A 24,833-nucleotide genomic window follows, 5' to 3' on the forward strand; every position below is an offset into this window, starting at 1 on the left:
GGCAAAAAAAAAAACACAAAGACAAACAAAAACAATGAAAGACAAAATCACATCGAACCACATCGAACAAAAGAGTCCAACTCGAACACCGCAGTCGAGCAAAGGAGTGAGACCCAACCACGCTGTCGAGCAAAAGAGTCAGAACAAACCACGCTGTCGAGCAAAAGAGTCAGACCAAACCACGCTGTCGAGCAAAGAAGTCAGACTCCGACAACGGAGTCGAACTCCGACATGTTCGCACGTTTCTCTTTGAATATTCGCCGTACTTCGCCGTAAACCCGAAGCCACACCGAACCACCCGAAACCTCATCAAACCACCTCGGACAAGTGTCCCGAACATCGAACATGAGAGCCACCCCACTTGGAAATTTGCGCAATGTCTATCAACATTTTTGAAACTTGAATGTTTTCACTTTTTGAATCTAGAATTTGCTAAAAAAGAAAACTCTATATAAGAAACTTTCTTTTTCGTCAAAGAATTTAAGGTACTTTGTTTTGTATTAAAAAAAAGTAAGTAGATTTTAACATACTAATGAGTCAGAAGAGGTTATAATCCCAGAAGATAGAAGCAAAACTCCAAAATTAATAATTAATAGGGCAATTTTTAGTCTTACAATTAGTACAAAGTTCCAATTTGACAACAACTTCATTTAAAACACTATTTATTTATAAATATTGAGACTTAAACAAGTATCTCCCTCAATTGAGATTATGTTTCAAATTCCAAGTGGGTTATCTGCCCACCTGCCTTCTGCGGGTTCATTGATATGATGTTGATTCATTGATACATACAAAAGTTGTGGGCGAGAGAGATATATATATATATGTGTGTTTGTATGCATGTATGTATGTATATAGGCAATACATATTTGAGATAAAGAAAAGATTAAGGCGACTGTGGAGAAATTATCAATGAAAATGAAAATGCAAATTAAATTTAAACTCCAACTTGAGCCAATTGTCATCAGAGTACTTACATAGGTGTATTTGGAGACTAGTTCTATGAAATGGTTAAATGTATAATAACCATGACCCTGATATTTTGTTCCCCTTCCCTAAGGCTACATATACAATACACAATCTCATACATAGACAAGGAAAATTTCAAGGATATGCCGCGGTTGACAGCGCGCGTGCAAAAATTTCCCCCACAAAACGAAAAAAAAACACCAAGTAGAAACTTATTCAATATACTAAAGCGCATGCGTTGCGTAGAAGGACAGCACATGCTTTCCAAGTATATAAAGTATATATGTACATACATACCAACACACCAACACGTACAAACATACATATGTATGTGCACCCAAACACATAAGGGTGACCCAAAAACTTCACTTTAGCACACACAAAAACCGAAATTACGTTGATTTTTTCCAAAGAGAAGCACTTTGTTTATTAATAATAAGGAAATTGTTTCAATTAATGCCATTATTTACATGATATGCGAAATGTTTATTGTTAAGAGGTCACACCGTGCGTATACGTTATTATGAAGTATTACAAGCCCAGAGTCGAGTTGGTGTTCGGATCCACCCTAATGTACAGATTTGTATACATATTTATGGGGTATATACTTACCCCAAAAGAAGGCTGCAAAAGTGCGACTTTCATCGTCGAAAATTTTCATGAATGAAAGTCCCACGCACAAGGCGAAAGACAGAAAGAAAGCACACAATAAAAACAAAAACATGCGAAAAAAAAAGGAACCCACGCATATTTTTAAGGCGGGGCTCACGGAGAGCGTAACACCATGGAGGAGGGGCAGGAGCTTAGTTCTCCCTAGGACTTTGGCTTGCAAAAAAATACGCGTGGGATTTGTTGAAAATTAGGTAAGCACCTAGGAACAGAATTGAAGAACAACAACAACAACAGCAGCAATGAAAAGCCAAGCTGCAAGTTACAAAAATAAAAAATAAAAGTCTCTGGCATATCCTTAGGGCTTGGCCTTGGAATTATAGCAAGGTCAGTCGACAATTTCTCAAAGTCGAGCAATTAAAAAGGAAACACCCATTTTATAACCACCCAAAATGAAATTTTAGATAGGAACAAACTGAACATGTTATGTGAATCATTCATTTAGCGTGCCTCTAGCCCGGCCCCAGAGCCCTGAATCATTCCCATTCGCATTCCCATTCCCATTCCGATTAACATTCGACTTTTGCACTTCACAATGAATAATAATATTGCGTGCGAATTTCTCGCACATCATGATTTCAATTCGCAATTTAACGATAGATTATGACGACGAAAGTTTCTTTATATGAATGAGATACGACTGTCTTATCTGGCAAAATGATGACGTTCATTTTTAAGTGCCTTCTACAAGTGAGGCAATCTATTCTATATAGACACATGCGAAGGTTAAATGAATGCTTGAACACTAATTTGGGATTGTGAATCAATCATGGATTTTATCATACGTTTATTGGTTAATGGGGCTATCTATTTGGAGTGACGTTCCATCGGTTTCAATTTCATCATATTGGTCATGACTTGGTGTCTAAAAATAAGACGAAATTCCAAGTAAGTAAAAGGATATTGCCTTTCTAAATGTTGCCCCTTTCTTCAAAATAGTTCCTAACTCTGTATCTGACTTAAAAGTTAATCATTCGATTTACTTGAAATTTGAACTTGGTGTTTTTCAATATATTTGTTCTGAAACTATTTTAAAAATGTTTTCAGATCTTAAGTTTTTCAAAAGATATTGCTTTTCCTACCATGAAAGGAAACTTAATAGAAAACATCTGCAGCTTAAAGGCAGATCTATAAGTAATGGGGAGGGGCGGAAGGCCATGATTAAAGAGTTTTAAAGATATGTACTATATAGGATAAGAAGATTTCTAGGAAATTTCATAAGATTTATATCCGACATTTTGTTCACTCTTTGATCTGATTGTGAGTGTGATGCTACGATGATGTGTCGACAGTTCTGACACATTTCCAGCAAATAAAAGAGAATGCCAAATTTTGAGAAAAACAGATGGACGAAATTACGTTTAAAATTCCGTGACTAATTGCCTATGACTATATCATAACGATTTCCCACTAAAGAAGCTGGATAACTAAGTTTCTAATCATATTTATTTTAATATTAGCCTAATTTTTAGTTTTAAATGTGTCATTTCACTGACCTGAAGTAACATTAAAGTTCTTAAGAACATGAGAATTGTTCAGACGAAAAGTGATTATCAGTCGTTCTGTAGAGTATAGTATTTCCGTTACGATTCGACAGCATCCAACAGCACGGGCCACACGGGCCAGCTATCTAAAAAAAATATATACATATGTATAGATCTGATTCATTCGCATGCAAAGCGGATGTTGGTGGGCGCCTCTGGACTTTTTTTTGGACAGACGTTTGACCAGCAGAAAGTGTTACTGATTCTTGTTGTGAGTGCTGGTGTAAAAAGTGTGTGCAGTGTGTATTCAAATGACGTCGACCAGATGCGAGATGTGTATGTGTGTGTGTGGAACAATCATTCAGCTTCTTTTAGCCTCTGTTGTCTTGAACGCCCACGCGTAAAAAACTTGCGATTGATATGAAACAAACTGAGACCTGACCAAATGACTGACTCGAATGACGTTGGTCTGCCTCTCGTGTGGAAGGGCCTCCAGACTGGCGTGTGACTCAGCTTACGGCTCCTCGACCTAGGCAACAGCAACACACACACACACACACGCACACGCAAAAACGGAGGCAGTCAAACCCAGGTCCACGTGCTGTTGCTTGGAACACCTACGCCGAAAAAAAACCCAACCAAGCGCACACACATACACAGTGTATAGCAAAAATCCTTTTGACGTCATTACAAGGGAAGGCGGATTGACAACTTACAAAGCACTTAAACAATTTCAATTTGCAAACAAAAAGATAAAGGAAATCAAAGAGTTCAGAAGGGAAACTCTTACAAGTTGCATGACAATTCTAAAGACATCGAAATACTCAACCAAGATGATCTAATGCAATGCGCAATGGGTAGAATATATTTCAGTTCATTTTATATTCCAGAATATGGAGCTGAAGTGAGTTAGTTTCGAGAAGATTAGATTAGGACTACGGGGCGTATGGAAATCCATATACTTAGATTGTATATTAACAAAATGAACTTAAGCAAGCGTTCCGATTCCATTAACTAAGTATATATTAATATTTGGTATATAGACAAATGTGGATCAAGTGACGCCCATTTCCGACACCGTTTTTCAAAAAATGCGATTTTCTCATTAAATTTCATTATGAAATCGAAATGAAAATAGCCAAATAATTTGAATATAAAACTTTTCTTTACTGTTAAAACTGTTTTAAATAACATGATCTTTAAGAGTTAATGGAAAAAGAGCAATCAGTATTTGTTAACTTATTGAGCTACTCTCGCTATAATTTGCCTCCTTTTGCCTTTTTTGGGTGTTGACTCGGTTTGGCATGTATTTTTAAACTAGAGCATTGAGGCGCGGAAATTTTCAGCCTCCACACATACACACAAACAGAAACACACAGTGCGAGAGACAGAGAGGGAGAAAGCGAGATCGAGAGTAAGATGTGCCCCCCCTTTTCATAACCCACCCCTTTTTTCAGTTCCTATCATTTGCCTTCCTCCCATTCAATTGAGAAATGTCGGTTTGGTGGGGCTAACGAAGGTTAATGCGTCTGTATTTGACCTCTGGGGTCAAGCTGAAGGCAAATTAAATGCATGAATTGGGTGCTACTGCATCTTGGCTACCATTTCGGGATTGATATAGTTGATAGAGCGACAGAGGGAGAGTGAGGGGTTGAGAGACAGAGACAAATTTGGAGCCAATTGCAGCCAATTGAATGACATTCAACTTCCGTTACTTGGAGCTAAACTCTGTCATTTTACGTTTATTTGCGAAACGAGTTGGCAACTCTGTTAATTATGTTGACCCAAGTAATTCGTGAATCAAAGATGTCTGTGTGGGTGTGTGTGTGTGTGTGTGTGTGCGGGGGCGTATATGTATATACATAAGCAAAGATACTTATATATATGTATTTAGCGTTATATATATTCTGATAACACATTTGCACGCCCACGCCAAGGCAGCGCAGCCAACTGCGCAGTCAGCGTTATTTTGGAAATCTCCCATTCACTACCAGCCCGCACACACTCACACAAATACAACATTTTACGCATTCCAATCAGCCACATAGCATGTGGGCGTATACATACAGATACATACCTCCATCCATATACATATACATGTGTATGTACATGTATATACCAAATACGGGGAAAAAGTTATGAATGAAAAGCTGTTTCTGCTGTCGGCCAAGCTTAACAAGAATTTCGTTGTACACACTTGAATATTGTAAAAGTTCAGATACACAGGGGAGGGAAAACAAAATGTCTATACAAGTATTTATGTGCAGCATTCATTCGAATTCATTGATTTTAAAGTAACAGTACACATAATTACAAAACAAATTCCTTTAGATTTGGTAAGGAGCGAACCATTTTACTGAGCCCGGTGACATGCTTCTTCTTGGTATTTCCTAAGCAAGATACTTTTATTTAATATTTTTGGATGAGTATCTGTTCCGGATTTCCGGGACGAAACTGGTCATTTTCGGGAAGCATTAATAATACATAGGGGGAACCTTGAAGGAATTACTATTGAATCATAAGGGAAAGAGTCCTTCAATTAATCATTATAACAGCAGTAAGGAATCATTAGGAAGTAATTATTAAATCAATAGGGAATCATTATGGAAACAATATTAAATCATCAAGGAATCTTTTTTAGCAATCATCATGCATTTTGACCCCACCCCGAATAGTTTTCGACCAAAATGCTTACCAGTCTTATTTATAGACAATTTATCAAAGTAATATTGTCGTAGAGAGCTTGGCAGTTGCTTTTCATTTTTGAACGCAGCACTTCAATGCATCCATTTATTTTTAAGTTTCCTTTTAATTTTTTCTCTATCAACTTCTATGAATTCAAAAATTTTAAACTTTCACCTGTTGGCGGGTAAATCTGTAATCGATAGTTGTACGTGTTATGTTATCGCCTGTCGGCGATATATTATCGATTGTCGACTATTTTTCAGTGCTAGTGAACTCAAATTAGCGGCAGCAGACCTCTCCAGTGTTGCATAGCGTAAGCCTGTCGTCGAAAACAAAAGAAGAAAAATATTGAGTTTTTTAATTTTTAAAGCAATAGGAGAGTTTAATTTGCTAACTAATTTGCTGCCTTCCACCGTTATTGTGTTTGCCGCCGCCTCAAGGCGCTTTACTCGGCTTGAGGATAAATCACCCAATATTACTCTGTTTTTCTGGACAAAAAGAGACAAAAAAGTTCATTTGAGTTCAATCAACTTCAAGGCCAAATGGAGTCGGATACAACGGAAAAAGAAAGCCATAAAACGATGGAGGGAAGTGAAAGTGCAGATGGAGGTGGAGAAGGAGCTGAAGCGGAAAAGTCAGGTGAGGCTGAGGTAGCGGCACCGCCAACAAAGAGAAAGAAATTGCTCGACGATGATGAGAAGAAGAATGCCGCCGACGATAATGATGATGGGGAAGAGGATGATGATGATGATGATGATGAGGAGAATACTGATCCAGAGGATGAAGAAGAAGTGCCCCAATTGGTGCAAAGCACACAAAGCAGTCTGAGATCCTTCCAAAGGATACCCGTTTTCATAGTGGATTATCACAATGATGTGATGGAGTTTATATACCGATGTCTCGGCACACGACATTTGCCGCTGGAGAACAATCTATTGGTGCACTTTGATTCGCATCCCGATTTGGTTATAGCTAGAGATATACCGGCTAGTGCATCCTATGATAAGGACACGATGCTTAATGAGTTGAGCATAGAGAATTGGATTATGCCGATGCTATATGCTGGTAAGTGTATACAATTCCAATGCCTATATCTTTAATAACTTCATTTTGTGCTTATCATTCTTTTATTCAGGACACTTTAATCGTTTGGTTTGGCTTAAGAATTCGTGGTGCCAGCAGATACCCACGGGCAAACATCAATTTCATATTGGCCACAAAGATGATCGCATTGGTGTGGACTGTCCATTGGATTACTTTATTGCCGATGGCAACTATTGCCACAGCGATGAGTTGCAAGAATCTCGTCAAATTGAACTCCAAGTTCATGATGCCGACTCCCCTGACTTGAATCCATCTGTGTTTATGTCATCAAAGGATCGCCTACGTTTCATTTTAGATATAGACTTAGATTTCTTTAGCACTTCGAATCCATTTCTTGAGATCTACAAAGATGCCGATTGCTACAATCAGGTTTGTAGATAAACATTGACCAATTTTCATCTTCTATTTAATGATTTGGCTTTTGTTTGTTATGCTTCCCTTATCAGCTCAAGGATATATTCCACTTTGATAGTGTGGAGTCCTTGAAAAAGGCCGGCATTACGGACTATTCGGCCACAGCGGCGAGGCGAAAGAACCAATTGGAAGCCCTCAAGCTAATTTTTTGGCATCTCGAGGAGAAGCGTAACTTTGATGGGCTTGCCAAGCCAGACGAGACGGTCATAACGCCCCAAATCTATTCCAAAATTCTCAATTTGGCCGAGCAACTGCAATCCAAATATACGGATGATGAAATTGATTGGCTATTGATCTTCGATTCGGGTAGCACAACGGACAACAATGGCTTGCCTCATCACATTAGCACGGACAAGGAGCTTAAGGAATATTTTGCCAATTTCAAAACGTTTCTAGAACGTCTGCCCTGTCCACCTGTAGCCATCACCATGGCCCATTCGGCCCAAGATGACTATTGTCCACAGGACCAGGTGGCCTACATTGAGGATCAGGTTTTGAAATTGCTACGCGAGGTCTTTGGTGATCGTTTTCATGAGAAGGCCATCTTACACTACATGGACGATCCGTGGGATGTGATGAAACTCTAGATGAGTCAAAAAAAAACAATTAAGTCTGCAAAAAGCTCCCAAAATGTTCTTTCATGGTGATTTCCAATATACACATACATATACAATTTAGCGAGACAGAGCGAGAAAGAAAACCAATGGGAGAGAGAGAAAGCTAGAGACCGAAAGCGAGAGAGAGAGCAACATAAGCAAAATATTAAAATATAAAACTCATATAAAAATCACATTTATAATTTTTATCATCCCCAATTATACGATACGTATTATATGAACATATAAAACACAATTAAAAAGTCAGGATAAACCAAAATCCATTATCTATGTCTGTATTAATGAGAAAAGGATTCCGTCATCATATCCATTGTTCCACAAAATAGAGCGAAAGGACAAATGGAAATAGTCCATATCCATTTTTCCTTTTCCCTCAATCTGGCTGGTCTCCTCGAGCGGATTTGAAGACTGTTGAAATAAGACCAATTAGATTTTGTCTGCTTTATCACACTTTTGGAAGGATTTAGTATATCGGCAGGTTTTATCCTTTATATTTTATATGTATGTTTAGTCCGAAATGGAGTTTAAGAACATTATATACATACATACATATGTAGAACGAAGATTTGCTATTTAATTGAGAGAATGGATATTTAATGCAATTAAAACAAAAACAATTCATTTGTCAGAATTTGATAACAGATTGATGATTGATCATTGAATGATGTACAAAAATCCTTGTTGTGGTTCAAAACATTGCTCGAGATCATCTCATTTTATTTTCGGACAATATTGTAATTGGTCTTAAAGCTATTTATCTCGGGTGGAGCTAGTTTTTGCCCCCTTTTTAATCTACAACTATTTGGCTTTATTAATTATTAATTGTTGACCTCAATCGAGAAAAAATCAATAAGCCAACAAACTTTTGTTCAGTTGCTGTTTATAATTCAGTCGATTTGGAAGGTTTTTCATTTACTTCGCTTATAAAAATACTCGTCTATATTAATAAAATATTATCAGTAAGTTTTTTTTTTCTACTTATAATATAAGAAAACACTTTCGTAGGCTCTATAATTATGCATATAATCTAACTAATTTCAATTGGAATGCCGCGGCGGCTTATAATTCTTCTTTGTCGCCTTTGGATTTTTGATTCTTGACCTTTTTTGAGGCCAATGCTGGCAGTTTCTCTTTGAGACATTGCCGCTCCGCTTCGACCTTTAGCACATTGTCCTCGCATAGATGTTGCTGAAGGGATTTATTCTCCTGTAGCTGAAAATACCAATCGCTAATGGTGTCCTCGTATTCCTCGAGCATATTCTCGCATTGGGTTTTCATTTGAGTCACCTCGACGGGAGGCTTATCCCATAGCTCGTATGGAATGCCCAAATCCACTTTCACTCCCTTGTCCACGAGACCGTGAAGGGTTTGGAATGTCTGTGACATGCCCTTGGCAAACCTGGTGCTATCGGAACGCTCCTTATGCAGATTGTATGCCAAGACACGTTCGCACACATTCTCCAATGACTCCAGGAGACGGAGCTCACTCCGCCTGTACTCGGTACGTTTCTTGGGACGCACATCGTCCACTGAATATCCAATTTCGATCACATCATGCGATTTGCCGGTCTCACTGAGTCGGTCTTCCAGTTCGGCGGCCAAAATTTTGCAAGCTTCGCAACGATTGGCATAACGAACGCCCTGCTCCTCCTCGGCGGAGCCAGTGGCCATTACCTGGCTACTCTGCTGGTCCAAAAGGATCACCAGCAGCATCAGGATCATTATTTCCAAGCGGGCGCGCATTTTCTTCCATATGTTTTGATGGGGCGCAAAAAAATACGCCAAACCTGACGTGGAAAATTAGCGACGCGCGATTAATACGATTAATTGAAAATTCAGCGCTAACAAATGTTATCGATAGCGCGCCCATTCAAATGTCCAAATGCTGCCATGGGCAACCTGTCAAGAAACCAAAACAAATACCGGCCCCAAAAAAAAAGAGCTCCCCAACTTCCCCCACTCCATTTATCTATCACTATGATAACCGGCTCCCCCAAGTCCCCACATTCCCTGAGTAGACGCATAAGTAACTTTCACTTTAGAAGGCCAACAGACAATGTCATATAAGAGATTCTATTTGCGTTTGGAGCTCCAATTGCATGCGGTTGGTGGGAGTTAATTCGCAAATTTTTCGCATATCTATCTTATTGGAGATTCTCGTTCTAGTTGACCTGCCCGGGAGTTTGGCTCTGTTCGCACGGCTATTTGGAGGCAACCGTCAAGACATTGGGCTACTATTTTCGTACTGGTGCCATGGAGCCTCGTTTTCCGATGCTTTGCCATGACCAATTCACCATGGAGGGCTATTTCAAGGGTGTAAGTTCGATGGAGGATATGCAGGAATTACTACGGTCTGAGAGACTGGAGATAACTCTATGGCAAAATGGACGTAGATTGGCCTATTTCGTTGGGCGTCTGTCGGATGTGATGCATCCAACGTTTCCGCGCCTAACTTGCGAGCATAGCGCAAATGTTCAGCTGTTGATGAAGGCGACACCAGCATTTCCTGGGATCTTGGCGCCAAAAGTAGAGCTCTCGGCCCAGATGAGTACTCAGAAAGGTACTTGTCCCTCCTGCAGTCCAATGCGAGAGAGAATTGAGATTGAGCGACCGGCAGCCAATCGTCATGTGCAGAGCCAATGTTTCAGCCAATTGGAGTTGCCGGCAAGAAAGCAACAAACTGTCTGTCATGCCAAGAGATCAAATTGTTCCTTAGGATGCAGTTACTCGCCGCTGACCGCGACACGGAAAAGTTGTAGCAACAGTCAGAGTGAGGCAATAACTACTACCAGTAAGCGAAGGCTTTCGACTTGCTCCGGCAGCACTCAATTAAGTAGTCTAAGTGAAATATCCTCCACGAGCTGCTCCTCCTCCCCGTCGACGAACTGCACCCATGCCTCATTCTCCCTGTGGGAGGCCGACGATCACCAAAGTAGCTGTGACATATGCCAGGCCTATAGACGCATGTTTTTACATTAAAAGATGATACCTTATGCTTATGCTATTAATATATTCTGGGCTGTAGTAATGGAACGAAACATTTTCATCTTACATTAAAATGACTAATTAATTCAGTCCATTGTTGTTTGTAAAAGATATGCCTTCAAATCAGTCTGGGCAAAGACGTGAACAATGAGAGTGATGATTAGGTTATAGGGAGCAGCTCGGTCCACTTGCTCGCCAGTCAATTGATTCCTCAACTGGATGCAGGAGCGGGCTATGCTGCGCAATGTGCTGAAGACATACGGTTCCAGAGGAAGATGCAGGCACACCAGTGTGGCATATAGCCAATGGGCCAGCCACACATCACGTCGCAGATCAATACATCGGCTGCTGTTCTCATTGCCATTGGTCACATCTGCCTCCGATTGGGGCAGCCATGTGGCATACATTTCCAGCAAATACTCCAAATCAGTTTGACTCAGGCGAAGCAATGTGCTTAGCAGTGGCTGTTGCTGCTTGCAGAACTCTTGCCACTTCTCGGATTCGGTGGTCAATGGTGGCTCAACAGATTGGTCATATTTCTGGGTGGACAATTCACGACGTAGAGTCAATACGCGAGAGCGTGCCGCCTGAAAGCTGGTCACTTGAGCATCTTGCCACTCGGGTGTGGGCAGCATTTGTCTGTAACCACACAACGGAAGACTCTCCAGCATTGTCAGGGAGTGATTTGCGTGTTGGTTAGCATTTCCTGCCGTCGGTTTAACCTTACATTTCCTGGTGACCACAGCCGGGCAACGTTTCCTCTCGTACAGCATATGGGTCAGATACTCTTCGCCAGTCTCTGGCGGTTTTGTGGGATCGAAGCTGGCATCGGGTTCGCATATTTCCAGTGCCTGCAATTGAAACGATTCCTCCTCCTTTTCCTTGTTCTGCATTCTCAATTAATTTTCCAGTTTTCCTTTGGAGTTAAATTAAATTCCGAAATTCTTAAGCCAAATGCATGATGCTCGGCGGGACGCGCGAAAGAGATTTACTGTTTACTCATTAAAAACAAATTTACTCATTTAAAGAGCAGCTTTACTCATAATTGTTACTGAGTAATAGTCCTAAGGGCGCGAGTAATAGTCCTAAGGGTGCGAGTAACAGTCCTAAGCGGTTAATTTAAAAACAAATGAAATGTTTCGAATGCAACACGGAGTTTCTATTTCTTATCCTTATTCTATTTTGATGAACAATATCTCATTCGACGGGAAATTTAATTCACTATCGATCGTAGTTTATACTTTAGTATAAAATGAATTAAAATGACGCCAAACAGGAAGACCAAAGAAAATACATACCGAATAACAAGAAATAAGGACTTCTCCTCCTGCTTTATCTTCTTTATTAGTTAGAAGTATAGTTTAACGCTTTTTAGGAGCTGTATTACAACAGTGATTACAGTTATTATTACTTGGTTTTTGTCCAGCATGTCCAGATTTTGTGAATAGTTTCACAAAGTATACTATAGAAAGTTCTAAAAAAATTTGCCAACTTTTTTAACAGATTTTAGAATATCCTGTGAAAGAAAATGAGCTCTTGTTTGCACATATAACAATAATAATAAACAATTACCTTAAAAATGTCGGCTTGTGTAATCATTGCTGGATCCACGAGGTGCATCTGGGGGCAACTCTTCCACTATTCCCCCCTGGATCACCGTTGCCTAAAACACACATATTTCTGGGTGTCTGATATTTCAGTGTAAAATTGGTTGCAATTTCTATACAGGGTTTTTTTTTTTTAATTTAACAGTTCTGTCCTCAGTCAAATTAAAAAGTCAACCTGCCCCAAATGATATGCTATTCTTTTATTTTCAATCTAAAAATCAATCAAATGAATCGAGTGGTGTGGTTAAGTTCTGTTCCTGGACATCTTTCAATTCAATTCATTATTTGCTTTATTGCTCTTTGATAATACAAGATTTTACAGAGTTATAGCGATTGCTTTTCAGCTGAGAAATTTTTATATACATAGTACAAGTTTGATGGATGATAATGTAAAATGGCAAGGAAAAATGAGCGAAAACCTTTAATAAATGCCTTAAATACGAACTTAAGCTAGGTGCCTGGGACTAAGGTGAATAAACTAAGATTTAGCGGCTTAGTGCCAGTGGCTACCCTTAGGGGATATGAGTATTGTGATCCTAAACTGTCTAATAGTAGTTTAAGAGTAGTGTTTTCACTAAGAGTCGTCAGATTGGTCAATAATAATGGTTTTGACGCAAGCCGTATGATATAAGGCGGATGTTTTGGTAAAAAATGGAAGGTTGAGTAGAAGCTGTAATATTTTGTTTTCACATACTTGCAATTTCTTGATGTGAGATGCAGCACATCTCTTCCAGGTACTTCAGCCGTAGGTTAGTATAGGGAAAACAATTGTTTTTGAATATGATCATTTTGTTAGCTGTAGAAATTTTAGATTTTCGATTAATAATTGGGTAGAGGGTGCAGATAGTTTTGATAATCTTATTGATTGTGGCACCAACATGAGTGCTAAACGTAAGCTTTTTATCGAAGTGGACATCTTTCTGTTCTACCATTTTTCGAATTAGTTATTCTAGTAGATTAATGGAAAGATATTGATTACCTTAAAACTTAAAATAATGAGAAAGTTTGAAATTGCCAACGCAAAAGTCTATGGAGCATGAAAGAGGTTTGTCATTTTATCCTATTTTTAGCATTGGCGAATAATTCGCTTGCTAAACTGTTTTTGCTATTATTATTATCTAATGATTATCCCGCAGTCTTCTTAAACTCCCATGGAAAAGACGGTTTTAGCGATTTGGTGGCGTAAAATGTTCAACAGATTATACAAGCTATGGAAACGGCTATTTTATAATTAACATGAAAAGGACAAAAGACAAAGCGATCTTACCCAAGTATGGGACAAAGCTTATTACTGCTTCCGCTCCCGTTCCCAGTCCATTTTCAGGTACGGCTACGTTGCCTGGCCACGGTCCGGTTGGGGCTGGCTTCTGTTCGTCTTTTGTGTGTTTCTCTCTATCTCTTTCTCTCGAATTCTCTCCCAGCTGCGACCCATCCAAACAATAATAGGGCTATAAAAAAGGCATTTCATAATTGTCTTATGGAGGACTTTGGACTTTGGAATGGAAACCAGACTTCCTCTCTCTCTCTGTCTCTCTCGTTCCCTTTCTCTGGGTTTGACTCAGGTGTGTCTTGTCCTGTCCAAGTCCTTTTGTGTGTGCCTCTCTACCGTGGCTCATAAAATAGCCCATAAGAAGACGGAAAAAAAAAGAAGAAAGAAGAAACGTTGAGCTCAATTAGCTGTCAAATGCAGACGAAAGGACGATGGCCGGGGGGTATGTGTGTGTGCGTGTGTGTGAGTAAGGTGTGTGTGTGCTTGGACATGATTTGTTTTTCCTTAGCGTTGTTGTTGGCCTGCTTTCATTGAATTTGCAAAATAGTTATGCAGCATTAAAAATATGTTTATTAAATTTCATGTTGTCCGTAAGCAAAACGAATGAGAAATTTAAAATTCATTAAAAACAGAGCCAAAACACATTAGCCAAGGGCGAATAAAGACAGAGATAGCTAGAGCGAGAGAGAGTAAAAGAGATAGGGAATGAGAAATTGAGAGAGAGATAGAGATAGAGATAGAGAATCATGGGAAAGAGAGCAAGAGAGATGGAGACATATGCTGTTATCGAATTGAAAATGCAGACAGTTTTTCGTCCTGACTGCCTCTCTGTGTCTGTATGTGTGTGCATGGGATGGGAGGAGCGTGCTAGCGTGTGTATGTGTGCGTGTGTGTGTGTGTGTGTGTGCTTGTAATAAGGAAATCATAAAAGAATTGTTAAAAGGCAGCAACAAAAAAGCAAATAAAATATTAACTTGGCCCCAAATTCGACCAAATACACACCCTACAAAGTGTTATCGATACATTTTAGAGGAAAACCTTCAATATCCTTGCATAGAATTCGAATTCGATAGAGAATATTTAACAAAGGAAATTGTTTTAATCTCAGATTAATATCAATTATATCGAAAATATGAAACGAAAATGGTGATTATTTTATTAAAGATGATATTAGCGATTATTTAAAGTAACGATGTGAGCAAAAGTAGCCAACCTAGTTATTCGAAATGTTATCGAAATTAGAGATGATTGACTTTCGATAATTATATCTAGTATTTCTAGTTGACAATTAAAAAAAGCGAAAGCTATTAACAAATGAATAAGGAGAACATCGATTAGATTTCACACCGATTTCTCATTATCCTGGGGAGAGATGGTAATTGGAACATGCGCCTCTGAATACTCAATTGTATTAAAGGGTATTCCGAAAGCTATGTCATGACATGCAAAAAACGCGTCGACAGGGCAGACATTGTGTCGCTACTGACATCCTACCATGTCCCTTGTCGTCATTGTCGTCCTCCTCTATCCGTATCCTCTATCACATCTCTGGCACTCTCTGTCCACTAGACTGACGCGCTTTTCCCAATTGTCTCTTCATCGCGTGTAAGTGGAAACGCCGTAAGGAAAAGAAAAATGCGCTGCACATGTGTGTGTGTGTGTGAGTGCACTGAAGTTTTGAGTTTACTTTCCTTTAAGGTCGCTTTTGCTTTGGCTTTCGTTTTGCTCGTAAAACATTTTGTATTTCCTTCTTTTTTACAGCAAACTAATTTCCATTGTTCGGTCCTCTTTCTGACATACACAAAAACGAAAGCGCAAAGAGGAAAACCAAACCAAAAGCAACAAAAAAAACAAAAAAAAAAAAGCATAAGAAAACAACAAAAATTGTTCGTTTGTGACGACGCATGCATAAAATATGCTATAACATCAGCAGAAGGAGGGGACAAGGGGGGCAAGAAGACAGTCAAGGAAGAAGAAAAATGGCATACACAGAGTTCTTATGTTTATCTGTTTGTTGGTTGTTGTGTTTGCGTGTTTCTGTGTGTGTGTGTGTGTGTGTGACAGGCTTTCCCCCCTTGCTCCCTTGCCCCCTTGCCACATTTTCAAAATATTTATTTACCCGCAACGCAAAATTTTGTGCTGCATGCGCGCCTTTTAACCTTTTTCTCTGTGTATCTTTAATCATTTTTAATTGAAATGCAAAAGGTTTTTCGGTCCTTGGCCAAAACTGAACAGAAAAAAGCTCGATCCTTGCCTTCACCAGGTTTTGGGATTCCAGCCTAAACAAAAAAGAAAAAGAATATGTATGTATATGATTATGAACGGCAGCCTTTGTCAGCCTCTATGGTCAATTGGCAAGCTCTTAAAGCATACCCAAATTATTAAATATTTCCATTGATTTTCCAATAAACAAAGGCCAACAGAGAAAACTGTTTCCATAATCAATCAGCCAAATATGTATGCACATATATATGTTTGCTGCTTACAACTTGAAAATCCTTGAAAAGGAGGCCCTTAAGGAGAAATTTATTTATTTTTTGTGCATTTCACTGGCAAGTCAATTGAGCTGAGCTTTGTTGTTAACTTGGCTAGTGCTCCATCTCACAACCAATAATCTGGTTAGAATATGAACAATTTCAAATAATATTAAAGTAGGCAAGTGTCAACTGCCTCTAACCGATTTCTACCGAGAGGGAGTAAAGTGGCTCTAACTTTTCAATTGAATGAAGCAGAATGAATGTCGGAAACAGTGCCGGATTAACAGTTGCCACGGGGTAAAACAGGCGGTTTGATCACTGAAAAGTTAAAGATTAAATATTCTTTCATTAACACTAACAGTTATAATCAAAAATAAGAAAAATTACCAAAAATTTAATTTGAAAATGATCAGAAAATTCTTAACTTTGCTAAATGTTAACCGATTTTCGAAAGTTAAATTGTGATTTAATGTTTAATTCGGAATCGGAATGTAAATCACGCTAATTATCCAGTTAACTTTTCATGCGAGACAAATAGTGCCAAAAAAATACAATTTTATTAAATCTAAATTTCAAAAAAGCTTTAGTTAATTTTTAAAGTATTTGAAAGTATTTGTCTTTATTTTCAAGTTAGAAGTTAATGTCTAAAACTTTTACAACTTTTTCTTTTCTGCCAAGTTTTTGATGCCATTTTAAAATATGCTGAAATGCTCTTTATTAGACCATTTAGAAGTAGGTTTGCATAAAATCCAGGGGGAAATTATGCATTGTCACCAAAGATGATTTGAAAAATATCTCAAATATTCCTGAATAACTAAATCGAACAACCTGCTCACCTTTTTTTTCCATACACCCATAGGGTGAAATGGTATATTAAAGTCGCCAAAATGTATGTAACAGGCAGAAGGAAGCTTTGATCAGGATCAACAGCCGAGTCGATCTAGCCATGTCAGTCCGTCCGTCTGTTTGAACACGCAGATCTCGGAGGCTACAAGAGCTAGAGCCACCAAATTTGGTATGTATACTAGTCTAATATGTAAATGTATAGAGTTAATTGGAATTTCGGCCACGCCCCCGGAATTTATGTAAAACAGTTTTTCTTAAAAAGTATAACAGCTAGAGACATTAAATTTGGTATGCAAACCAACTTAATAGACTTGCAGAATTTATATACTTTACTATTTTGCCACGCCCATTTCCGCCTCCATAATTTAGAAAAAATCGATTGCCAGCTGCAATTTTCTAAATATCGCAACCAACTTCTGCAGACCAATTAATCTTATATATTTCTACCTAACTACCAAATTTTATTGAAATCGGACTAGAAACATGCAACATATGCGTATGAACGTATTTTTACTACGCCATCCATAAGGGCATAAATGGCCGTTGGCTAGTGGCGGCGCTAGAGTGCTCGTGTGTTTGTAGAGTGAGCGAGATAGCGAATGGGATGAGGGATGTTAAAACAATTTAACAGAAATTGGGTATTTATTTCACCTGGTGTATGGTATACCCAAGTCGGCGAGTCGACTTTCGTTATTTTTTAGTACTATTTTATAAGAAAAAGGTATAAAGACACACCTGAAGAAAATCGATTAGGGGCGAATATTGCATGAAGAAAAATATTTAAAATTGGCAGTCGACGAAAAGAAAAGGCACATTTCTTGTGGAGTTTTGTAGTCTGTTTTTCATATTTTTGTAATATATTACATAAATGGGAGGAACAAGATCTGTATTACATCTGCCGTTTCTTGAAGGATTACTTGGAGAAGTAGAGATACCAAGAAATAAAGCGAGTCTTCCAATCCAGCAGGACAACTCCCAGATAGATCACTCGATCGGTTCTTCACAAATGCATTTGGAAGGAAATTATTCATTGAAAGAGGATCGCGATTTCATTTAGCTGTAAGAATTGGGCACAATTACTTTTCACTGACGATATCACTTTTTGGTTTATATTACCTTAAATTACGTTATTTGCATCAATTATTAGTAAGGAAAATGTATATTTTTTTGCTTGAACAGGACTAGCAATAATAAGGAAAATGTCCTATTGAAGAGAAATAAAGAATTGTTGAATTTTGTAATGTTTATGTTCGATTTATACTCACGAAAGCAGCCAGGATTAAGCAATCCAATCACAGTTGTTCAGGACTCCAGGTCGTATTTTGATCCATTTTAAGTTTTTTACTTTTTTACACTTTTCTTTTTTTTTTTTTGGATTTAATTTTATTGAACTGACTACTTCGAGCTCCAGTTGAGGAATGAAATTGTAGGAAGCAATAATTCCTACTATGGCAATTTGGAGAAAGTTAAATTGGCAATGCCTACTAGATTACTTTTTGCTAAATTTTCAATGGTTGCTAGATTAAAGAATCTTAACGTAAGGCTATGTATCTTTTGCATTTTTCAACACTGCAGAATTATGATTTTTTAGTACTATTTTAGAAGAAAATTGGGTAAATATTTACTTAAGCTACTCGAGATTTCAGTGTTGAAAAGTGGAAAAATCGGCTAAAGCTAGATTTCAGTGTTGGATGTTGGGTTGCAGGTGTGAACTGCCTTTTCCGACGACTATGGAGGCCATTCCATAACGTTGATGGTGTTGTCCGCAAACCACTTTTTAGCTTTTTTGGTCGTGTGCTTGGGGTCATTGTCATGCTGGAAAACCCAAACTAATGACATTTCATCCTCTGTATTTGGTAGCATTCCATTTTGTAGAACTTTTACGTGGACGTGATGATCCCTAATCAGAATCGTTTTAATCCAATGAATTCAAGTTCGTGTAAATATTACTATATTTACATACATACATTCTGCATTGAACGTAAGATTGCAGTCTATACACTATCTTCAGCACAGCCCACTTGTCGGTTTCTAGAACAATGTTCTGTTTTTCAAATAGTTAGAAGATTTCAGATTTCAAGACTGGACTTGTGGAATCACAACTTTAGCCTGTGATAGGCGCAAAAAATCTACAACACCAACTGCCTCGTAGCCCTCAAGAGAGCAAAGGATTTGCGGTACACAATCCATTGTGTCATCATCAGCAGCTGCAATATATGTAGATCTTACCAGCAAATTCCAGGACTAGAGCTTCATTATTGCACATAAGACAGCGCACCTTTCTATAGTCTGCAAAGTGCGGAAAAAAGTCTCGGAGCAAACGCCAAAAATTTCGATAGTTACAGGAGGCTGTTACTACAATGACATATGGCCTGTTTTCCGGTCTTTTGTTGGGGTGTATCTTATCCCGTCTAAGATTGTGAGTCATCATTACAATGGTCACTTGACAACTAAATACTTCACTAACTAATTTAGAGAGAATCAGAATTCCTCGCTTTCTTCAGGATTGTCGTTAGGGCTGCTCTTTCTGTTCCTATGTCTTCTCAATTGAGTTGTAATTAAAACTTTTCTTCCTATTTAAAAGCAGCATTTCTCCTGCCAATGCACCCCAGCAGTCTAACCGATTTCATAACGCTCTACCCTATTTATAACTTTCTTTCTATAATACCCAGATAGTATTTCCATTTTTATTGTTTTTTTCAGATCTCCAATTTCACTTCTGATGTGGGAGAAGGTGCTTTTGGCTTGGGCTGTATCAGTCATTCCAAGGAAAAGCTTTGCCAAATTCTGCAACGCGTTTTTGTTCTTCCTTTTTATGTGTACGTTTCAAACGGAGTTGTGTTGGTGCAATTCAGGTTGACTCATGTTTTGAACAAAGCTAATTTTCAAATTCTACAACACATTTTCCCCGACTGAAATTAATATAATGAGAGCTATTAACTGTCCTTTAATTGAAACGCTTTATCCTACGCCTGGAGGTGTTTGACGGCCAAATCATTGGCCAAAAGTGTCAAATGGACTATGCCTCCTGTCCCGTTCTTCGTGCGACGGTTCATGGTAAAATCGGAATATATGGCGCACCAAGGCTTTTTAATACGTCTATTAAACTGAATTTTCAACAAATTGGGAAAAAATTCAATTAGTTCAATTACTTTTCCGACAGCCGGAAAATATTCCTATAAAATTTCCAATCAACTTTAAAACTTTATTTTCCCTCATTTAAAAACTTCTCGTAAAACATTATTTTTATAAAATAAAATTTCCAATGTAACTTGGAGCATTGATTCAGTTGTTGCCCGAGCAGAAGGAACTAACTGAATGAGAAAACCTATGAGTCGTCCCCGTATTTATAACATTTTCGATAGAAATTTCTCGACGCCTACTTGATGAAAATGAAAACAGTGCTGTGTAATGGGACTACTCAGTACTGTGCAACACTGACATTTCTATCGATAACTAGTACATAGAAATCAACGGGAAACGATTTGAATGTTGGAAGTGAAACACTGAACATCCAGACATCAAATCTATTACTTCTATAGCCAAGATAATACGAGTAACTTTTCAGGAAATATTAAAAGCCGACCTCATAAAGAATTGATTTTGAAGTAAATATTTACTTAACAGTGTTGAAAAGCGGAAAAATGGGCTGAAGCTAGATTTCAGTGTTAGAAAACGCTATTTTTCATAAATTATGGTGTTGCCAGTCTGTATTTTTGTTTAGCGCCTTGTTTGACCGTTCTGGCAGCCAACTATTTTTCTCTGAAATCAAATCGAGGTATATGTATTCTGTATTCTAATATATAAAATTTTTGTGTCACGACATACAAAAATACATACAATCCTCAATTTTCACCCTTCTACGATCAACCCTTATTTTTTAATAGCCATTTTAGTAATTTAATCATTTTTCCTATCCGGTCGATAACTGACTCGTCGACTTACTTGCTTCATTGAGTGTTGCGTTTGAAATAATCTTCTTTTGTAAGATTGACCTCGAGCCGGCTAAGTTCGATTTAAATTTCAATAGGTCGTAATCTAACCAGATTCCTAAATAACACTAACTAACTAACACTAACTCTCTACTTAAATAATAAATTGCGATTTAATTGACATATATGTACCTATTTATAAGATTTTGGAATCGGTTAGGAATCGGCCAAAAGAAGGTCATTGAAGTCATTGAAAAAGCGAACAAGTAAAAAAAAAATGAATTCTCTAGTCCCTTAGAACAACAATTCTGTAAATTTAGCCCAAAAACCACCTTGATTAGTTTATATTAAGCCCAATTGTTGATAACAAAATATTCCTATTTGATTGAATTTCGAATATAATGACAACATAATAACAATTTCTGGTCTCTTATGATTAAATTAGAGAATCAAAAAGGACTCGAAACTGTTTCAGAAAAAAAACTTTATAAGCAACTCATCAAAAGGAGTCGTGCCTAGAATACAATTTACTCCTGACCAAAGAGTTTAATTAGAAAATTGATTGCTAAAACTTTAAAGAATGTTGAAATTTTTATTCAAAATATGTGAAAAATGTCTTTCGTTAACTCTTTTCTGGGATCTACAAATACAAATAGGGGTTTTTCTGCTTTGGTCCTTTTCAAAAAGTGCTCTCATTTTCAAGAATTTCTATTTTAAAAGCGTCAACAATAATCATTAGGCAATTTACTAATTAAGTGAATTCACTAGGCACACGTTTTGCTGTCAACTGAATAGGTCGATTAATTAACCTTTTACACAATGACCAAATCGCTTATTCAATTATCAATTGAAATTTGTCGTATTAATTAAGAGCGTTGACCAAATTGAAACTCCTGTGGGTAACTGAGAGTCTACCTTGTGGGCAGGCTGAAAAAACTTGGGCTTACGTCAACACACATGGAGATTATAAGAACCTGCGAGTCATGCGATTTGTTCACCTAATCTAATCCAAGGACCCCTTAATTTAGCAACTATTTATTTAGTTGTCCTTTTATTTTATTTAAAATGTTTTGTTCAAATATTTGATATTGTTGATGGACATAAAATCCAATTTTAATCACCTTTTGGGATGAGGGAAACTCACATACATATACATATGTTTGTTTGTATGTATAAGTATTCCATTTCGGTTATTGTGCTGAATTGAACTAGTTTCCGGCATTAACTATTTTTATACACACACGTGCGCAAATATTTTGTAATACACTTTGGCTCTGGGCATATTAGCTAAAGTAGACCAGTTGCTTTGAAGTTTAAAAAGAGTTTATGACGTTTATTCCTTGAAAGAGTTTAGAAGGAGTTTTGGTAGAGGGAGAGAGGGTCAAGTTTTTTTAATATTGCAATATTTGGAATTACTCAAAAGAGATACAATAACTGAAATGATAAAATAACTTTTTAGTGTGTGTGTGTGATGCAAACAGGAAACGGAAATAAACTGAAATGTATGAATAATCAACGAGTGCAACATTTTAAATGGCGCATAAAAAACAAATTCAATTCGAAATTGTTAAAGAAGATTTACATGCAATTTTGGGGTCATCATCGATTTAATTGAGATTGATGAGTTTAGTTTAGAAGAGCGCTAAAACTTTTGCGAATTGAAATGAAATATTGGCAACTTGAGGCAAAGATACACACTCACACACACACACACAGCATGATTCAATCTAAGCTAAAGTTCTTGGCAAGACAATTCGCAACATTTATTGCTTCGACCTTTCTTGTGATAAATTTCTCTCGTACTCTCTAACTCTCTCTCTCTGACTCTGTGTGTGTGTGTGTATGAAAACATTTCCTGCGAATGGGTAATCTAAATAATTAAGCAAACTCAATTAGATTTGTCAGAGAACTCAAACACACACACACACACACAGATACAGAAACACAGACACAGAAACACAGACATCATTTGTATTTATCTGCCAAAAAGGGAAAAGGGCAAAGTCAACGCCTTTTGGCCAAAGGCTTCCTTCAATGTTTTGTGTGTTGATTTGATTTTGCCGCCTACCCGAAAATGAGATGAGTGGAATGACAGTGCGCCGAACAGAGATTGAAATAAAGCAACCATGACGGCATATTGAAAGAGAGAGGGAGAGAGAGAGAGCGAGGGAGAAACAGAAGCTTTATATATGTTTATACATAAGAAAATATACAAATAACTAATGTATGAATATGCCTCTCTGTCTGCCTGTACCCCTCTCTCTCTCTCTCTCTGCTTTCTGCTTGTGCCGTGTGTGTAAATACGTATACGACATGTGTTGCCCATAGTTGTCATCTGTGGTGTCGTTTTTATCTTCGCTTATTTCCAACTTTTTGTTTGAACCTAGTGCATAATTAAGCAGAAAAGAGAAACCACAGACAAACTGAAAAACAGAGGCAAACATTTTCAATGGGCCCCCGGAAATGTAATACAACATATGTACATACATACATACATAACCAAATGGACATCGTATTGCGTATACGCCATGTGGATGAAGTTGAAAAATAGTTTCTACTTTACTAGAAACGATGGCTTTGGCTTAATTCTTTTTAAAATGCTCCCCCATTCTAATGAAAATTTCATTTAAAGCAGTCTCCTTAAAGTTTGCCTGAGGCTCTTCAGAAGTGTGAACCATAAATACCTTAGTGTTCATTAGTTTGTGGAATTCTCTTAACAGGGAGGTGGAGTCATTCAAGTATGTGTGCGTATGGAATGGCAGACAGATTCGGACTTGCCTCATGGCATTCTCTTCCACAGAAGATAAACTGGAGTTGAGTATGGACAGTAAATGCCATCGAACTATTGGAATCTGTAGCAAATATCTTTTAGAGAACTAAATCTAACTTATTCTCTATATTTGATTTGCGGAAATGGCACTTGAATCCATATAAATTGTATTTTGGAAAATTGTTTTTGCTCTAAAGAAACATTCCACACTCTCTCTCTCTCTTTTTTACTTACTTATATCTCAGTCTCTCTGTCGCGCCACTTGCATTAAAAAAAGAGGAAAAATTGTTTTTATGCGGGTTTTTCTTCGCTTTTGATATACCTGAGCGTATTTTTAGAGCTCAAGGTTAGAAAAAAAAAACGAAACGGATGCTCATGCGGATGTGGATGATTTGAAAAGTGGTGGGCAACAGTTAGCAGCGGGCAATGTGCTTGTGTGTGTGTTTGTGTTGGGGGTAGGGAGGGGGAGGATCCCGGGCCAACCCGACGAGCGGGCGGGGACAGTTGAGCGCTTGGGCCGCCGTCGACGCCTTGAGATGAAAAAGCCTTTTTTTTTACCTTTTTTTCCCCATTTTTATTTCAACTTGTTGCAAAAACAAAAAACGAACTGCAATTGTCGAGGCCTTGACTCTGTGTGTCCTTGATAGAGGAGAGAAGAGGAGCGGAGCCAAGCGAAGCGAACCAAAGAGGTTGGCGGGGAAGCAATGTTAAGGTGGAGGACCGAGGACCTGTGTATTAAGGCATGCGAATAAAATTTTGAAAAATTTGTTTAGACCTCAAGGGCAGGTAATGTGAACTTGCATAGATGACAAATGAACCTCAAAACACTTAGAAGCATTCCATAAATAAATACTGGTATATGTATAAGTACTTATATGTAGTTATAGGTAGTTTTGAAAATTTCATAAAAACAAAAATTTAAATAAAGATAATTGGAAAATGGTAGCAAACATTTGAAATAAGTGAAATTTTGCAACATTTTGTAAATTGACCCTTTCCCCACC

At 37.9% G+C, this 24,833-nt stretch overlaps 4 protein-coding genes and 1 long non-coding RNA gene across 5 annotated transcripts; 2 read left to right on the forward strand and 3 right to left on the reverse strand.

The window, feature by feature from the left end:
* Positions 1-6,105: 6,105 nt before the first annotated feature.
* On the forward strand, positions 6,106-8,201 carry MESR6 (misexpression suppressor of ras 6). The gene is made up of 4 exons (XM_068293706.1): positions 6,106-6,120; positions 6,178-6,872; positions 6,943-7,280; positions 7,358-8,201. The coding sequence occupies exons 2-4, from the start codon at positions 6,350-6,352 to the stop codon at positions 7,910-7,912; spliced, it is 1,416 nt and encodes a 471-aa protein (XP_068149807.1). The 5' UTR covers positions 6,106-6,120; positions 6,178-6,349; the 3' UTR covers positions 7,913-8,201.
* A 419-nt stretch (positions 8,202-8,620) lies between these two features.
* CNPYb (protein canopy b) lies at positions 8,621-9,742 on the reverse strand. Its single transcript, XM_068293795.1, has one exon. The coding sequence runs from the start codon at positions 9,683-9,685 to the stop codon at positions 9,002-9,004; it is 684 nt and encodes a 227-aa protein (XP_068149896.1). The 5' UTR covers positions 9,686-9,742; the 3' UTR covers positions 8,621-9,001.
* A 192-nt stretch (positions 9,743-9,934) lies between these two features.
* On the forward strand, positions 9,935-10,921 carry LOC137580068 (spermatogenesis associated 6-like protein). The gene is made up of 2 exons (XM_068293982.1): positions 9,935-10,046; positions 10,109-10,921. Exons 1-2 carry the CDS (start codon positions 9,999-10,001, stop codon positions 10,919-10,921), a joined length of 861 nt encoding a protein of 286 aa, XP_068150083.1. The 5' UTR covers positions 9,935-9,998.
* An 11-nt stretch (positions 10,922-10,932) lies between these two features.
* On the reverse strand, positions 10,933-11,907 carry Gem2 (Gemin 2). The gene has a single exon (XM_068293791.1). It carries the CDS (start codon positions 11,818-11,820, stop codon positions 11,014-11,016), a length of 807 nt encoding a protein of 268 aa, XP_068149892.1. The 5' UTR covers positions 11,821-11,907; the 3' UTR covers positions 10,933-11,013.
* Positions 11,908-17,947: 6,040 nt separating this feature from the next.
* LOC137580081 (uncharacterized) lies at positions 17,948-18,593 on the reverse strand. Its single transcript, XR_011032933.1, has 3 exons — positions 18,393-18,593; positions 18,244-18,331; positions 17,948-18,184 (listed from the first exon to the last, which is right to left on the reverse strand). It is a non-coding gene; the product is annotated as an uncharacterized lncRNA (long non-coding RNA).
* Between the last annotated feature and the right edge of the window lie 6,240 nt (positions 18,594-24,833).

The sequence above is a fragment of the Drosophila tropicalis genome, unplaced genomic scaffold (assembly GCF_018151085.1).
Source record: "Drosophila tropicalis isolate 14030-0801.00 unplaced genomic scaffold, ASM1815108v1 contig_805, whole genome shotgun sequence".
NCBI classification, from domain to species: Eukaryota; Metazoa; Arthropoda; class Insecta; order Diptera; family Drosophilidae; genus Drosophila; species Drosophila tropicalis.